The following is an 18,319-nucleotide window of genomic DNA, read 5'->3' as shown; positions in this document are numbered from 1 at the left end:
TACAGCTCAAGTTAATTTCTCATTCAAAAATTTATACACATAATGTTTTGTGACACTGGTTGCAATCCCCACAATGTGACAGCATGCTCCTCCTTTCCACACTGGGTTCCTTGTGTCCATTTGTCCAGTTCCTGTCCCTTCATACCTTCTCATCTTGCTTTTGAACAGGAGTTACCCATTTGGTCTCGTATATTTGATTGAACTAAGAAGCAAGTTCCTCACGTGTGTTATTTTTTGTTTTATAGGCCTGTCTAATCTTTGTCTGAAAAGTGGGCTTCAGGAATGGTTTCTGTTCTGAGTTAGCAGAACGTCCAGGGGCCATAGTTTTGGGGGTTCCCCCAGTCTCTGTCAGACCAGTAAGTCTGGTCTTTTTTCGTGAATTTGAATTCTGTTCTCCATTTTTCTACTGCTCTGTCTGGGATTCTTTGTTGTGATCCCTGTCAGAGTGGTCATTGGTGGTAACCAGGCACCATCTAGTTCTTCTGGTCTCAGACTGGTGGAGTCTCTGGTTCATGTGGTCCTTTAGTCCTTTGGGCTAATATTTTCCTTGTATCTTTGGTTTTCTTCATTCTCCTTTGTTCTGGATGGGATGGGACCAATAGATATATCTTAGATGGCTGCTCAAAAGCTTTTAAGACCCCAGACACTGCTCACCAAAGTGGAATGTAGAACATTTTCTTTATGAACTATATTATGCCAATTGACCTAGATGTCCCCTGAGACCGTGGGCCCCGGCCCCAGCTACTCAGTACTTCAAAGTGTTTGGATGTGCCTAAGAAACATCTCTGCTTTTGCTTTGGTCCAGTTTTGCTGACTTCCCCTATATTGTGTGTTGTCCTTCCCTTCTCAGTCTTTTTTCTACCCAGCTAAACAACTTGTTTTTTTTAATCTGTATCTTTAGAAATACAGTAAAAGATGTTAGAATCTGATGTCTACTCTCTAGGTAGACTTTTGTTTAATAATCTATTAGTTTGTTTAATCTAGAAAGAATAACAATAAAATTTTCTTTAATTTTCAGAAACTCTATAAACTTGGATGGGAGGAAGCTTTGAAGAAAGGCTATGATCTCCCAGTTGATGCAATTTCCGTACGGCTGGCCAAAGCTTCAAGAGATATTGCTAGTGATGTAAGTACTAGTTTGACTTCTATACCCCTTGCCGTTGAGGCATTTCTGACTCACAGCCACTCGACAGGACAGAGTAGAACTACCACATAGGGTTCCCAAGGCTTTATGGAAGTAGACTGCCACATCTTTCTCCTATGGAGTGGCCAGTGGGTTCAAACCACTGACCTTTCAGTTAGCAATCGAGCACTTAACCACTGTGCCACCAGGGCTCCTTTTGACTTCTGTACAGATAAATTTTTATTGGAGTCAGGTAACTTAAGGTTGGTAATTATTTTTAAAGACAGGCTTTACTGTTCAAAATATAGTGTTGCTCCTTTATCCTTTCCTACCCTCTTTGTCCACTCAGAATTCACTCTTATTTCTCTTTGATCATATGTCAAAAAGGGGCTTCCTGAATAGAAGTTGGACCAGAGGACCTCTAAGATCCATGATACTGAGATATTATGTTTCTAGATATGACAAAGGAGCCAGAGATTTTGGGCTTTCCCTACTTGGCCTAAAAAAAATTCGCTGTTTTTTATTCGTCTGTGTTAAACAAATTCAAAAAGTGCCAGATAATAAATCAGGTTCACCAACCCGATATTGATGGATTTTCTTATGTGCATATTTAAAAATTAGCCGTCAGTTCTTCTTATTTAGCCCACCCTTGCATTTACATAATTATAATAAATTAGCTTAGGGCATAGAAAGTCTAGAAAGTTTCAGGAATTGAGGCTTAAAGTCCAGAGAGCTTTACTCTACTTTCTGCTGGATATCTGGTCCAAAGTTCATAAAACAAGGATACTCACTTTCAAAAAGGCAGCTTCTAGTTATGATTTTAAAGGGTAGTAAAGTTGGTGAGCAAACTAGATATAGCCCCTATTGATATTAAAAGTTTACAAATATTTGATTCTGATATTGTGCATATAGATACGCAAATCATTTTGTTAATCCCAAAAATTAACCATGAAAATTCAGAGGATTTTGTTTCTATAAACTACCAGAATTTCATAGGGAAGTAGAACTCAATAAAAAATCTTTAAAACAAGACAAAACAAGGGTTTGGTTCAACATGCAGTTTGAAGTATAGAGTGGAGAGAAAGAGTGTCTAAAGATAGAATGTGACAGTAAATTCTGAGAATATAAGGAAATACCTTCTCTAATCCAATTAATTTGTGGCATTCTGGAAGTGTTAGAAAATTAATTTGATGGTGTATTCTTACCCACTATCTGGTTTGCAGATCAATGCCTCATTAAAAAGAATCCACATGATGTTGAGCTTGAAGCAATAATGGTGCTTGAATGTTTCCCAGAAAGTAAACTCATTTTCATTTAACATTATATGTTCCTTATAAGTTAAAGATAGACTTGGAATTGAAGAAATAACATCAGTAATTTTCTAATGACCCAACAACTGATAGTACCTTATTTCTTTTCATGTGAACCCATTAGTTGGAACCTTACCCTAAAATTAAATTAACTATGAGAGAACTTTCACGCCATTGTATAGACAATAGTCTTAATCTCCTCTCAGTGTCAAATGTTTTTTGTATATATGAAATTTCAGTGAATTATAGCTATTTTTACATGTCCTTAATTTAATAAGTTAGAATCATAAAATTTAGAGTAGGAAGATAATTTTAAAGGCTGTATAATCCATTCTCCCACCTAATCTCCAACAGGTAGTCATCCAGTCTGTGGAGACTTTCACATGTAGATAAGAATTTCAGTACCATTCAGGGCAGGTCACTTCCTTGTTGGATCATCTATCAATGTCATTATATATTTCCTTATTTCAACCTTAAATATTTTATCTATCAGCTCTAAGTCTGCATTCTTGAACACCACAAAGTGGCTTAATTCCGCTTTTACCTGATATCTCTTTAAATATTTTGTTACTTGTTCTCTTTTGTTCTTAGTTTTATAAACTAGGTATCATAGGATAGTAAAATCTACTTTTATGAGGTGTAATGTGTGTTCAGCACCTAGCATAAAGTAAATGTTATTACTGTGTTTATCACTATCACTATTGTGATTGTTATCTAGTACTGATGCAGTTTTTCCCAATTGAATCCAAATGCAGGATTTTACATTTATTCTCTTAAATTCATCTAGTTCATTTTGACCCATCATAGCAGTATGTTGATATCTCATGAAATTCTATTTCTAATCAAACATATTAGCTCTTTTTAGGTACCCATGCATACAAGATATGAATCCTGTATAGGACAAGGCTACATGACGTAAACATAAAACAGACCACTAAAAATTCTGCTACTTAACAAATTAATCTACATTATTAAGCCTATTCACCAGGTCTTAAATCTTCCTAATTTTTCTGCCATTCAACCCAATCTTATTCATCATTCCTATAAGGATATCACAAGAGCTTTCTTAGATGCTTCCTAAAGTCAGGATACACAATGCCTAACATATATAAGCATATACTTTTGCTTCTATTTGGAATTAATTTCTCAGCACCACTTCTCTTGATACTCAACTGTATTAGGTTTCTTTAGAAACCTTCACTCTTTATATTTCTTACTAAGTTAGCATAGACATCCCTGCTCTCATTTCAGTTTTAGGAAACAAACATATGCAAACAAAGCAAATAGAATTTAACTTGACCTTTCATTATGTTAGTAAAAGAACTGTGTTGCCTCTGATTTCAGCATAAATACAAACAAGGCTACCGCAAGCAACTTGGCCACCATGTTGGATTCCGGACGGTGGAAGATGACCCAAAGCTTGTATTATCCATGAATGTAGCCAAAATGCAGAGCGAAAGAGAATACAAGAAAGATTTTGAGAAGTGGAAGACCAAGTACACCAGTCCAGTGGACATGTTGGGAGTGGTCTTAGCCAAAAAATGTCAGGAGTTGGTCAGTGACGTGGACTACAGGAATAGGCTGCATCAATGGACGTGTCTACCCGACCAGAATAATGTTATTCATGCTAAAAAAGCTTACGAACTACAGAGTGAGGTCAGTTTCTATTAAATCAAATAGTATACCCATTATTTCATATCTGATATGAGTAATCATTTGGTAGTAGAGAAAACTACTAAGAGAAACTAGTAGTTTCTACTTACAGAAACTAATAAGAGGAATTATTATTGAAAATTTAAAATGTTTCTGATTGTCACTTGAATAAAAGGTCCAGGTGAGGATGAGACTTTAATGACTTGCTTTGTCCTTTCACAGAATATGTATAAGTCCGACCTTGAGTGGCTGAAAGGCATAGGATGGAGTCCTCTGGGTTCTTTGGAGTCAGAAAAAAACAAGCGGGCTTCAGAAATCATCAGTGATAAGAAATACCGTCAGCCACCAGACAAAAACAAGTTCACCAGCATTCCTGATGCCATGGACATGGTTTTGGCAAAGACAAATGCCAAAAATAGGAGTGATGTGAGTAACTCTTTGGAAATAAATAAAATAGACCTTAGTGTCTGCTACCTGGAAGGCTGTTGTTAGGTGCAGTCAAGTCTGTTCTGACTCATAGCAACCCTATGTACAACAGAACAAAACACTGCCCGGTACTGCGCCATCCTCACAATGTTTGAGCGCGTTGTTCCAGCGACTGTGTCAGTCCATCTCCTTGAAGGTCGTCTTCTTTTTCACTGACCCTCTACTTTACCAAGCCTGTTGTCCTTCTCCAGGGACTGATCCCTCCTGGTAACATGTCCAAAGTACATGAGACGAAGTCTCGCCACCCTCAATTCTGTAGAGCATTCTGTCTGTACTTCTTCCAGGACAGATTTGCTTGTTCTTCTGGCAGTCCATGATATATTCAATATTCTTTGCCAACAATCAATTCTTCTTCCGTCTTCCTCATTCATTGTCCAGTTTTCACATACATATGAGGCAATTGAAAATACTATGGACTTGAGTCAGATACACCTTAGTCCTCAGTGATATCTTTGACTTTAACACTTTAAAATGGTCTTTTGCAGCAGATTTCCCCAATACAATAAGTCATTTGATTTTTTGACTGCTACTTCTATGGGCATTGATTGTGGATCCAAGTAAAATGAAATCCTTAACAACTCCAGTATTTTCACCATTTATCATGATGTTGCTTGTTGGTCCAGTTGTGAGGATTTTTGCTTTCTTTATGTTGAAGTGTAATCCATACCGAAGGCTGTAGTCCTTGATCTTCATCAGTAAGTGCTTCAAGTCCTCTTCACTTTCAGCAAGCAAGGTTGTGTCGTCTGCATATCACAGATTGTTAATAAGTCTTCCTCCAATCCTGATGCCGCATTCTTCTACATATAGTCCAGCTTCTTGGATTATTTGTTCAACAAACAGATTGAATAAGTATGGTGAAAGGATACAACCCTGATGCACACCTTTCCTGATTTTAAACCATGCAGGATCCCCTTGTTCAGTTCGAATGACTGCCTCTTAGTCTATGTAGAGGTTCCTCATGAGCACCAATTAAGTGTTCTGGAATTCCCATTCTTCACAATGTTATCCATAATTTATTATGATCCACATAGTTGAATGCCTTTGCATAGTCAATAAAACACAGGTAAACATCTTTCTGGTGTTCCATGCTTTCAGCCAAGATCCATCTGACATCAACAATGATATCCCTCATTCCATGTCCTCCTCTGAATCTGGCTTGAATTTCCAGCAGTTCCCTGTCGATATATAGCTGCAGCCGCTTTTGAATGATCATCAGCAAAATTGTACTTGCGTGTGATGTTAATGATATTGTTCAATAATTTTAACAAAGAAAGGATCACCTTTCTTTGGAATGGGCACAAATATGGATCTCTTCCAGTCAGCTGGCCAGGTAGCTGTCTTCTAAACTTCTTGGCATAGATGAGTGAGGGCTTCCAGCGCTGCATACGTTTATTGAAACATCTCAGTTGGTATTCTGTCAATTCCTGGAGCCTTGTTTTTCACCAATGCCTTCAGTACAGCTTGGACTTCTTCCTTCAATACCAAAGGTTCTTGATCATATGCTACCTCCTGAAATGGTTGAATGTCGACCCAATATTTTTGGTACAGTGATTCTGTACTCCTTCCATCTTCTTTTGATACTTCTTGCATCATTCAATATTTTGCCCATAGAATCTTTCAACATTGCAACTTGAGGCTTGAATTTTTTCTTCAGTTCTTTCAGCTTGAGAAATGCTGAGCATATTCTCCCCTGTTGGTTTTCTAACTTCAGGTCTTTGTACAATTATTGTAATACTTTACTCTGTCTTCTCAAGCTGCCCTTTGAAATCTTCTGTTCAGCTCTTTTACTTCATCATTTCTTCCATTCACTTTAGCTACTCTATGTTCAAGAGCCAGTCTCAGAGTATCTTCTGACATCCACTTTGGTCTTTTCTTTCTTTCCCATCTTTTTAATGACCTTTTGCTTTCTTCATGCATGATGTCCTTGATGTCATTCCACACCTCATCTGGTCTTTGGTCATTTGTGTTAAATGTGTCAAATCTATTCTTGAAATGATCTCTAAATGCAGGTGGGAAATCAAAGTTGTACTTTAGCACTTGTGGACTTCTTTTAATTTTCTTCAGCTTCAACTTGAAGGTGCATGTGAGCGACTGATGGTTTGTTCTGCAGTTGGTCCCTGGCCTTGTTCTGACTGATGATATTGACCTTCTCCATTGTCTCTTTCCACAGTTGTAGTAGATTTGATTCCTGTGTATTCCATCTGGCAAGGTCCACATGTATAGTCACCATTTATGTTGTTGAAGAAAGGCATTTCCAATGAATAGTTCGTTGGTCTTGCAAAATTCTGTCATGCGATCTCTGGTGTTGTTTCTGTCACCAAGGCCGTATTTTCCAACTACTGATCCTTCTTCTTTGTTTCCAACTTTTGAATTCCAATCACCAGTAATTATCAATGCGTCTTGATAGCATGTTTGATCAATTTCAGACTGCAGAAGTTGTTTAAAATCTTCAATTTCTTCATCTTTGGTGTTAGTGCTTGGTGTGTAAATTTGAATAATAGTCTAATATACTTCTTACTTTGAAATTTGACTGTATTAAAATCCTCCAAATTTTTTGCTTAGGTAGAGTATGTGAGTGGGAGAGATTCTGAGTAACTTACACAGGCAAAGTGGAAATGTTATAGTGTATTTTCTGCCAAATGATTATAATGCATTTATTTTAGCTAAATCAAGATAATTTGATAAAATTACAGCATATATGTCCCATATTTAACTTATTTTCTTCTCCAACATTGACACCAGTGTCTGCCATATAATAATCTGAAAAACAAACTCACTGCTGTTGAGTCAATTCCGACTCATAGCGACCCTATAGGACAGAGTGGAACTACTCCATAGGGTTTCCAAGGAGCAGCTGGTGGATTTAGGTGCCCAAAAAATATTTGTTGAATAAAATTAATGGAAGATAGTAGTATGGAATAATTTTATGCGAACAAGGGAAAAATTACTGCTTGGCTAAAAACATAACCCTGAGAATTACAGATAGTTAAATTGTGTGCACTGAGATTCTGGAATGGGTAAGAAGGTTTAAATATGTATATAATAACAACCATTTGGATCTTAAAAGGATTTAAGTGCATATAGTAATATAATATGTAATATGTATTTGACATATATTATGTATATTAGGAAATTTTATATAACATATACAAGCCCATAATTAGCTCATAGTGAGTATTTGACAAATTGTAGCTCCTTTCTTCCCAATTAACTCCCCACAGCTTTTTTGCAGTTTTGATATCCAAAACATACAGTAAATGCTGACCTGTTAGCTTCATTATTAATGTATGCATTTTCATTTCTTTTTCTTTTTTTGTTTTTATGATGGCACTTTGAATCCAACCAACTTACTAATAAAAAAACAAATTTATGCAAAATATTTCCCCCTTGTTGGAATCCATGTTTCCTTTCTCTCCACGAAACAGGACTATTTAAAAAGCTCTGAACTAAGAAGGTGATCAAAAGAAAAACTATATATCATAAAGTTTATCAACATGATTGTTCTGTAACAGACCTGCCTGACAGTGTGCCCTAGTACAGGGACACTGAGACATTGTTCTCCTCAAGCCTCAGGACCTGGGTCAGCTGGGGGTCCTTGTTATTGTCTCTGCTTTTGAACAGGCTGATACATCTATCCCAGTATCAAACAAATCTCATCATTTTCTCTGTGTGCCCTGGGGTGAACATGTCACATGCCATTGAAGAAATGTCTTCTTGGGAAGTATGCAACCAGTAATTAGATGTAAAAAGGAGAGCTATGTGGTGGAGCTGTGATAATCATGGCTAGCTCAGTGGTTCAGAGGACATCTGGCAGTATCTGGAGACATTTTTAGTCATCACAACTTGAGAGTCAAGGTGTCACTGGCATCCAGTGGTAGAGACTATGGATGCTGCTACCCATGCCACAATTCTTGGGACAGCCCCAGCCCCAGCAAAGAATCATCCGGTCCACAATGCTAATACTGCTGATGCTGAGAAACTCTAATCATGCTTAATCAGGGCAATGCAGAACTGGGATAAATATATATGGAAATTAACCCTTTCTTTGTTTTGTTCCTCAAGGTTTTAACCAGCTTTTGGGGGTATATGGACTGTAGTGAACATGCTCAGAAAAGAGAATAATGCCAAGCTGACACACCTCAAAGGGATAGTGACAAGTCCAAGAAACCAATGAGACTTTTAAAATTATATATATACATATATATTATATATATAATTATGTATATACACACACTTATATTCATACCTTCACCCAGGTTCCCTAAAGGTTAATATTTTACCACATTTACTTTTTCTCTCTCAATTTCTTTCTCTCATTCTCTCTCTCTCTCTTTATATATATGTATATATATACAAATTGTTTATTGTTTTATGATGCCACTTTACCCCTAAAAACCTCAAGGTGTGTATCCTAAAAGCAAGAATATTCTTTTACATAACAATAGTGCAATTATCAAAATCAGAAAATTAATGTTGATACAATACTATTATCTAGTCTACAGAATTTTTAAATTTTACCACCAGTATCCTTATAGCAAAAAGAAAAAAAAAATGTTTTTCCTGGTCAAGCATCCAGTCAAAGATCACACATATTGCATTACTTGTCATGTCTTTTTAATCTCCTTTAATCTGGACTGGTTCCTTAGTGTTTCTCTGTTTCTCAAGTCTTTGATATTTTTTAAGAGAACAGGCCAATTATTTTGTAGACTGTCCCTCATTTTGGGTGCTTTCTCATGATTACATTGAGTTACATATTTTGGGCAGGAATATCACGTTGTGTCCTTCTCAGTACATCATATCAGGAGGTACATGATATCAATTTGCCCAATTACTGATAATTTCAACTGTCTTAGTTATCTAGTGCTGCTATAACAGAAATATCAAAAGTAGGTGGCTTTAACAAACAGAAATTTATTTTCTCACAGTGTAGGTGGCTAGAAGTCCAAATTCAAAGTGCCGGCTCTAGGAAAAGGCTTTCTCTCTCTGTTGGCTCTGGAGGAAGGTCCATGTCTTTTTGAGCTTCTGCTCCTGGGTGATCTTCATGTGGCTTGGCTTCTCTCTTTCTCCACATCTGCTTACTTACTTGCTTGTTTAATCTCTTTTATATCTCAAAAGAGATTGATTTAAAACACATCCTATATTAATTCTGTCTCACTAACATAACAAAGACAATCCATTCCCAAATGGAATTATAACCACAGGCATAGAGGTTAGGATTTACAGCACATATTTTTGAGGGACACAATTCAATCCATAACATCAACTTTGATCACTTGGTTAAAGTGGTGTCTTCCAGGTTTCACCACTGTGGAGTTACCATTTTAACCTTTGTTATTAATCAGTTTCTTGTGAGGAGATTCTCTGACATTATGTAAATATCCTGTTTCTCATCAAATGTTCACCCCCTAATTTTAGTAAATCAATGAGATTTTTGTTTAGGCCGCTTTCTCTTCTGTTGCAGAGAAACCCTGGCTCTGGGAGGTCCAAAAGATTTAGATAAATTCCCAAATAAAGTCCTTTTGGAAATTCTAATCCCCTCAAATAATTATGAAGTATAACTATAATTAATACCTCACATAAGAAATGAGACTCCCTAATTTCTAGACATACCTTGAATATGTCTTCTTTTGAGGAGGTGAGGGCTTTCTCTCAATCAAACACTGAGGAGGACTTTTATCACCCAAAAGATGGAGAACTGCTCTTCTATTTAATGATATTGGCAAAGGCTCTAACTTCCTGGGTTGATTTACTATTAGCAGGATTATCTGTACCTTTAAAACAGTGACCTATAACCTATGTTTTGAAAGGCAGTTATGTCCCAGATAAGTCAAGGAATACTGTACGTGTTTGCTGTTTATGTTATGTTTCTGTTATAGATTATAAAGTTTATTTTAGTACAGAAGTATTCAGTAATCCCATTTGAAATTAGCTATGTCATTCATTAACAACGCCACTGAAAACTCTTATTTCCCATTTTAGAGACTTTATAGAGAAGCTTGGGACAAGGACAAGACTCAAATCCACATCATGCCTGATACACCTGGCATTATTCTGGCTAAGGCAAACTTAACCAATATAAGTGATGTAAGTTATCAAATTCAGCATGTGTTTTAAAAAAGCTCAGTGTAATTGCTGCTAACTCAATAAAGTTATCTGGAAGTTCTTTTGAATCCCTGAATCATTTTAAGAAACTACAGGTGACTTAGATTCCTCATTTAATGCCTTTTAGCTTGAACAACAAAATGTTGGCACTCCCTATCTCAGGCAGAGTTGGGAGTCCTGTGTTCTCTGCTCCTTGCAGTCTGTTATCGGAGTCCTGGGTTCTCTGCTCCTTGCAGTCTGTTATCACGTATATCCCTACGTGTATGGGAGCTCCTTGAGGGCAGAGACAATTTGCTTTGACACACAGTAGATACTCAATGAAATTCTGAATGAATGAACATACAATACCCATGTAGAAGAATTTTGTTTTTATCCTTATGGTAATCATAGCATCAACTTCTAAAATGTATAGTTCTAAAAATTAAATATTTTAAAGACAAACTTCCAACTCTAATAGAATGACTTTCACATTAAAAAAATGTAGTAATGTCGCAAAGTTTTAAAATTTACAAGCACAAGTTTAGGACCAGTAGAAATTAAAGCAATCTGGTTTATTCTTGATTATTTAATGTTGGAGTAAGTTCGAAGAAGCAAATTATTTTACTTTAGCTTTTTAAATTCGATATTGAAACTTACCTCAAAAAATCTTAAATTTTAAAAATTATGAAGGACCACAGATGTGGACCCTACTTTGGTTGGCTGTATATTGCAAAATAGGTTCTATCTCACAATGCATTAGCTACATGAAAGTGATAGCCCAAATGACATAATTTTTTCCTACTAGATGAGTTAGATAGAAAGGCATTGGTCTTGTTTTCTGACAAAAACTTCTAACAAGATGCTCAAAGGTAATTGGAAAGCAGTGCCTGGATGATATTTGATTTCATTTATCTATCAATTTTCTCCTGCCTCATTCGCCAAAGAATTTGGGAGTAAAAACCCAAAACCAAACCCATTGCCGTCATGTCGATGCCGACTCATAGCAATTCCATAGGACAGAGTAGAACCTCCTCATAGGGTTCCCAAGGCTGTAATCTTTACGGAAGCAGACTGCCATGTCTTTCTCCCATGGATCAGCTGGAGGGTTCAAACTGCCGACCTTTCAGTTGGCAGCTGGGCACTTAACCACTCAGCCATCAGTTTGGGAATAGCTGACATTCAGTTTTGTTGATCAGGCAATGGAAGAGCTTTAAAGTTTAAGGCAGGATTATTAGCAATCAATGGGCATAACTTCCAATTACATTTGAGTATTCTAGAATGCAGATCTATCCTCTTAAAATATTTAGCACATTGGATCCATTATCCTGCAGTTGTACTTGGAGAACATTTTTTCCCAAGGTGAAATTCTTTATCTCTTAACAGAAACTCTACCGAATGGGCTATGAAGAGTTGAAGAAAAAAGGTTACGATCTTCCTCTTGATGCCATACCAATCAAAGCAGCAAAGGCATCCCGGGATATTGCCAGCGAAGTAAGACTTTATCCCCTGCTTATATTGATTTGATTGCCACTTATAACTTCAAAGTAGTCTTAATTTCATTTTAAATTGAACAAAATCTTCTAAGGAGTAACAAATTAAAACAGAGTGAAATGATCCCACAGATGCAGTGTGGGGTGAGAGTTAGATCAAGGATTCATTTATTACATATGGAATTTGTAGTTGAACTTAGCCTTTAATCCTTCCTATTAAAAAACTGAAATATGTGCCTCTCTAGGCTCTTAGTAAAACTCTTAGAGTTAATGTGGTTTGTAACTTACCACAAATGAGACCAATATTTTTCCTTTAGTACAAGTACAAGGAAGGTTTTCGCAAGCAGCTTGGCCACCACATTGGAGCCCGGAACATTGAAGACGACCCGAAGATGATGTGGTCCATGCATGTGGCCAAGATCCAGAGTGACAGGGAGTACAAGAAGGACTTTGAGAAGTGGAAGACCAAGTTCAGTAGCCCAGTGGACATGCTGGGGGTGGTACTGGCCAAGAAGTGCCAGACCTTGGTCAGTGACATAGACTACAAGAACGTCCCTCATCAGTGGACATGCCTGCCCGACCAGAACGACGTCACTCACGCTCGACAGGCCTATGACCTCCAGAGTGACGTGAGTCTAAGGTTTTCCTTTAGCCAACAAAACATTATGTCTGCTTCTCTAAGTATCAAAGTGCCCTCAAAGTGAAGGGAGTTGAATTTGCAAAATAGAGATCTACTTCCTTGAACTAATGTCCAAGTTCTATCCAGTCACCCAAACATCAGAGAACACCATTATTCCTCAAAGAAAGAGCCAGCAATGCTCCATTGCTTTGGAGGAAGGCTCTTTTATTGTGTGGAGTGTCTTTCTCTATGTATTTCTGCTTAAATGATTTACAAAAATATGCTTCTAACCTCAATATTTTCTTGGTTCAGAAGACGTGCCAAGACTTTCAAATTTCTCACAAACTCAAGCATTAAAATATATGATGAAATTTTTATTTCTTTGGGGGCACATGGTATGTTAAGTGGTTTGTCACTACTTGCAATTTCAGAATTTGTACAAGTCCGATCTTCACTGGCTAAAAGGCATTGGTTGGTTGCCTAGTGGTTCTCTTGAGGATGAGAAGAACAAAAGAGCTGCCCAAATTTTGAGTGACCACGTTTACCGTCAACACCCAGATAAATTCAAGTTTTCTAGCCTAATGGACTCCATACCAATGGTTTTGGCAAAAAACAATGCTATTACCATGAACCACGTAAGTCCTTTCTTTGCTTGAGGGGGTTTTTAATTTTTGGTTTGTTTGTAGAAACATTGCGCTCTCTTTCGGTAAGAGTAAATTCATATTCAAATATTTTTGCTTGATCTTAAAGTGGTTGATAAGTAAGTTTTGTACTTCTAATGACATGAGACATCTAGACTTGAAGGTGTCACAAATACCAACTCACAGAGCAGAATCTCTTTATTCTTGTTAAGAATCAAACTATTTTAATGTGTCTATTCATTACTGGCCGGAGCTAGTAACATTTTTTGTTTATTTTAGCGCCTCTACACAGAAGCTTGGGATAAAGATAAAACCACTGTCCACATTATGCCAGATACCCCTGAAGTTATACTAGCTAAACAAAACAAAATAAACTATAGTGAGGTAAGTAATATATTCATGGTATATGATATATTTTCCTTACAATGCACTTTATAAGCCAAATTTAGGATTATTTATGTCTCTTTTAGAAACTATATAAATTTGGCCTAGAAGAAGCCAGGAAGAGAGGCTGTGATGTGCGCCTAGACGCCATTCCCATCAAGGCAGCCAAGGCTTCCAGAGATATTGCAAGCGAAGTAAGTACCTCTGAAAAGTTGTTTCTGTCTCTGAAATCTATAATATAGCAAGTAAGCTATGAGGTTAAAGATCTTGCTAACAGTTTCTTTTTCAGTAAATAGTTTAAAATAATGGTAATGAAATTCTTCACACAAAGGCTAAATTCTAGGTACAGTTGTGTACATAACAACAAGCATTTTAAAACATGTCTTGCTCAACAAAAGCATTGGCTACTTGATTATAGTTCAGACATCTTTTTTTTTAAATTGTGGTAAATATATGTAACAAAACATGTAATTTCAACATTTTTCACATATACAATTCAATGACATTAATTATATTTATCGTGTTGTTCAACCATCACCATTATCCATTTTCAAATTTTTCCATCACCCATAGCAGAAATTCAGTGTTCAGGCATCTTTCTGACTTTCCACAGTACGTGTAATCTTGTATAAAATTGAACTTCTGCTAGGCTTTCTTCAAAACTCAACACATGCTCTATGAACCAATAAACTTAGAAGGACTAAATGAATAGGTCACATTATTCTATTCAAAGCCCAACTATTCATGAGGACCTTCTGTTTATCTCTGCAAGATAGATTTGCTCGTATTTCTAGAAGTGTTTATATTTCCGTTTCTTTTGTCTATATTTTTTCCAAAATATGGGAATAATTTAAAAGTAAATATTCTACCCAAGAGAAGGATAAAATATAGTATAACCATATGACGGAACACCTGCTATCATTAAAAAAATTTGTGAATAATATTTACTATAACTGAAAATTGCAGGCACAATCCTATATACAACATGACTCCTATTCTCATTTTCTTCTTCTCTCTCTCTTTCACACACACACACACACACGCACACACCAGAAAAAGGTAGCTATTTTATCAATGATCTAGTGACAGAATTATGTCTTAATTTCATTTTCTTTTTTGTGCTTATGTAAACTTAATTTACTTATTCATTTATTCATTTTCTAAGTGGTTTACAAGATGCATGTATTACTTACGTATTGAGAGAAAAATCATTTTTTTAATGAATAGTAATGTTTGAGTTTAATAGCTGATTTTTACTAAAAGTGAAAATAGGTGATTATCAGACTTTTTCTTCTTCTAGTTCAAATACAAACAAGGCTATCGCCAGCAACTTGGCCACCACATTGGTGCCCGAGCTATTCATGATGACCCGAAGATGATGTGGTCCATGCATGTGGCCAAGATCCAGAGTGACAGGGAGTACAAGAAGGACTTTGAGAAGTGGAAGACCAAGTTCAGCAGCCCAGTAGACATGCTGGGGGTGGTCCTGGCCAAGAACTCTCAGGCCTTGGTCAGTGACGTGGACTATAGAAACATCCTGCATCAGTGGACATGCCTGCCTGACCAAAACAACGTCATCCACGCTCGGCAGGCCTACGACCTCCAGAGCGACGTGAGTAGTGACATTAAAATCGCATGCAAAGTTGAGAAATCAGTGAATTAAAATCCCTTGGAAAAGCAAGCAATAGATGGCACCAAGCTCACCAGCCTCTGCAAAGGGGCTGTGGGATAGCATGCTTTCCTTGTAGTGTTAAGTTTTTAACCCTCTGTACCAAAAAAGAATACTGCTTAATACCCAGCCTGTTCCTAGGGGGTGCAAACAGTTTGCAGCTGACTGCTAAAGGTTGGCGGTACAAACCTACCAAGCAGTACTGCACAGGAAAAGGCCTGGTGATTTGCTTGCATTAAGATTACAACCAAGAACACCCTATGGAGCAGTTCTACTCTGTAACACATGGGGTTGCCATGAGTTGAATCGACTTGATGGCAACTAACAATAATAACAACATCACCCTCCTTTGTCCACCAAACAATATTTTCAAGAGTGTTTTTACTTTACATCGTATCCTTTAAATGAAAATGCTTTTCTAATGCAGGGCTAGATATTTATTGACTATTTGTATCAACAGAATTTGTACAAGTCAGATCTCCAATGGTTGAGAGGCATTGGCTGGGTGCCCCTCGGCTCTCTAGATGTGGAAAAATGCAAAAGAGCAACCGAAATTTTGAGTGATAAAATCTACCGCCAGCCTCCAGACACACTGAAATTTACCAGTGTGACTGATTCTCTGGAACAAGTGTTGGCCAAGAACAATGCCATCAACATGAACAAGGTGAGGCTTCAAAATTTGGAGAGGCATGGGACTAATGAGGGACAACAGTCCAGGGACGAGGACTAGAGGGCAGGAGGGGACAGGAAAGCTGGTGATAGGGAACCTAAGGTTGAGAAGGGACAGTGTTGACATGTCATTGCGTTGTTAACCATTGTCATGAGGCAATATGTGTACTAACTGTTTAATGAGAAACTATTTGTTCTGTAAACCTGCACCTAAAGTACAATAAAAAATTTTTTTAAAAAATTTAGAGAGGCTTTTAAAGCTGAATCAAAGAAAAGGAAGCATCATTGAGAAAAGAAAGAAATAGAGCACTGAGCCACAAAAGACATCTATCTGTCTGTCTGTTTGTCACATTTATGTTTTGATATTTACTTGATGTTTTCATCTCATGGTTTTTATAACATGGCATATTTTTCTGGAAATACAATCTTTGCATAATGATGCTTATTCTCACTTTAAAAAATGTTAGCATATATTTTAGATTATCAGAAGATAGTATATAAATGTGTCTTACTGTGAAGTAATTACTTCAAGATGCCAACCTAGGTTAATGTGTATAAAATGCATAATCTTTTCTTATTTGGTTGAAAAAAGTTCTTGTGACCTTGAAATTCCTATTAATTGCAAACTGCATTTTTTTTCCCTGATTATATGTTGTCTTTGATAGCGTTTATACACAGAAGCCTGGGACAAAGACAAGACCCAGATCCACATGATGCCAGACACACCAGAGATTACCTTGGCGAGAACGAACAAAATCAACTACAGTGAGGTGGGAGCAGATGCTAATTCTTTGACATTTGCACACTCTTTCTTCTTTCAGTTAATCTATTCCATGGTGGTATAATACTAAATGACAGCTTTGTAAAGAATCTCTTTTCTTGCTCCATGTGAATAATAGCTCTTGGATTTCTCAATCGCCATCAGAAACATCAAACTCTAACTGATACCAATTATCATTTAGGAAGTGCAAATTATGAGAAACAAACAATTTAACTGGTGACCATAATATTAATTATAGCTGTTTCTTTTACTAATTTTTGAAGTTAAGAAATTAGCCGTAGACTATATACACATGTATCTCCCCTTTATGCTACATAGCTTTAAAAATATATTTTCCATATATGTTTTATTGTCGTTAGATTGTACTTCAGGGTCAAGATTAAAGATTTTAATGTATAAGATTAAAATTGAAGCCTAAAACCACAGTACTGCAAAATGACACTGAGAGAGAGAAAGGAGAGATGTGTTCCTGTATATAATAGCAAGCCTAGTTCCTTTTCACTTTCTGTGAGCTTACAGCCATGTAACCCATTTCAGAATCCCAGATGCCAAGGCAGAGAGGTCAGCCTCCCCTCCAGAATAAAAATCCCCACCCAAACACGTTTGCTTAGGTGTCCCAGTGACAAGGATCTTTCCTCATAAATCAGTCCAATCAGTCTGAAAAATTCCATTAGAAAGTGCTTCTGATATATTGAGTCACAAGATTTCTCTCTGCAAATCCACATAGTCCTCTAGAGCTACTCAGAACAAATCTTTTCCCACCTCCATGTGATGGAAATAGCTACCACAGGGTTTCTCCCTCTCCACCCTACCCTGCTGCCACCGCTGGTTCTCCTTCTAATCCAAACATCCCAGGTTCCTAGCTATTCCTCACATGACATCCCTGGTAAAATGTGACTCTCAGAACTGAACGACGTACCACGTGTGAGGCGTGACCAACGTAGAATACACTTGACCTTCGTATTTTCTCTTCTGTGCATTTAACCTCCATTTCTACACTCTGTGTGCTTCAAGGGCATGTGATAGCTATGTCACTAATGGTGCACATGGAACTTGGGATAAACTTAAACTCTAAGACATTTGATATGGGCTTAAGCTAGGTTTCCTCTGTCCTGGATTTATCCATTTGGTAATTTAATTCTCAGTTCAAAGGTTGACATTTACCTCTCTGCAATTTCCTCTTGTAAGGTTGAGCCTGTTGGTTTAAGCCTGTAGAGACTTTTGTGAATCTAAAATTCTGTCAGCTGATGTATTAGTTACGTCTCCACCAGCAAGGAAAATATTGTTTCTTTGGCAGCACAGGTCAACAATATGTTTCTCTTCTGCAGAACACAACTTAGAGAGCTTGGAGATAATAGCCACCGTCTTAAGTAATTTTATTTTAGGTGATGCAGACTGTAATTTCAGTGCTTG

At 37.0% G+C, this 18,319-nt stretch overlaps 1 protein-coding gene across 1 annotated transcript in view; it reads left to right on the top strand.

Moving 5' to 3' along the window:
* NEB (nebulin) overlaps positions 1 to 18,319 on the top strand; it is a 249,118-nt gene that overhangs the window by 88,140 nt on the left and 142,659 nt on the right. Inside the window, exons 52-62 of the mRNA XM_004375379.2 lie at positions 1,019 to 1,126; positions 3,778 to 4,089; positions 4,309 to 4,512; positions 10,552 to 10,656; positions 12,037 to 12,144; positions 12,461 to 12,772; positions 13,194 to 13,397; positions 13,683 to 13,787; positions 13,874 to 13,981; positions 15,088 to 15,399; positions 15,917 to 16,120. Coding sequence (XP_004375436.1) covers positions 1,019 to 1,126; positions 3,778 to 4,089; positions 4,309 to 4,512; positions 10,552 to 10,656; positions 12,037 to 12,144; positions 12,461 to 12,772; positions 13,194 to 13,397; positions 13,683 to 13,787; positions 13,874 to 13,981; positions 15,088 to 15,399; positions 15,917 to 16,120 — 2,082 coding nt within the window. The remainder of the gene's footprint in view (positions 1 to 1,018; positions 1,127 to 3,777; positions 4,090 to 4,308; positions 4,513 to 10,551; positions 10,657 to 12,036; positions 12,145 to 12,460; positions 12,773 to 13,193; positions 13,398 to 13,682; positions 13,788 to 13,873; positions 13,982 to 15,087; positions 15,400 to 15,916; positions 16,121 to 18,319) is intronic.

Source organism: Trichechus manatus, unplaced genomic scaffold (genome assembly GCF_000243295.1).
Source record: "Trichechus manatus latirostris isolate Lorelei unplaced genomic scaffold, TriManLat1.0 scaffold00036, whole genome shotgun sequence".
NCBI lineage: Eukaryota > Metazoa > Chordata > Mammalia > Sirenia > Trichechidae > Trichechus > Trichechus manatus.
This window is presented reverse-complemented; position numbering and strand designations above follow the sequence as displayed.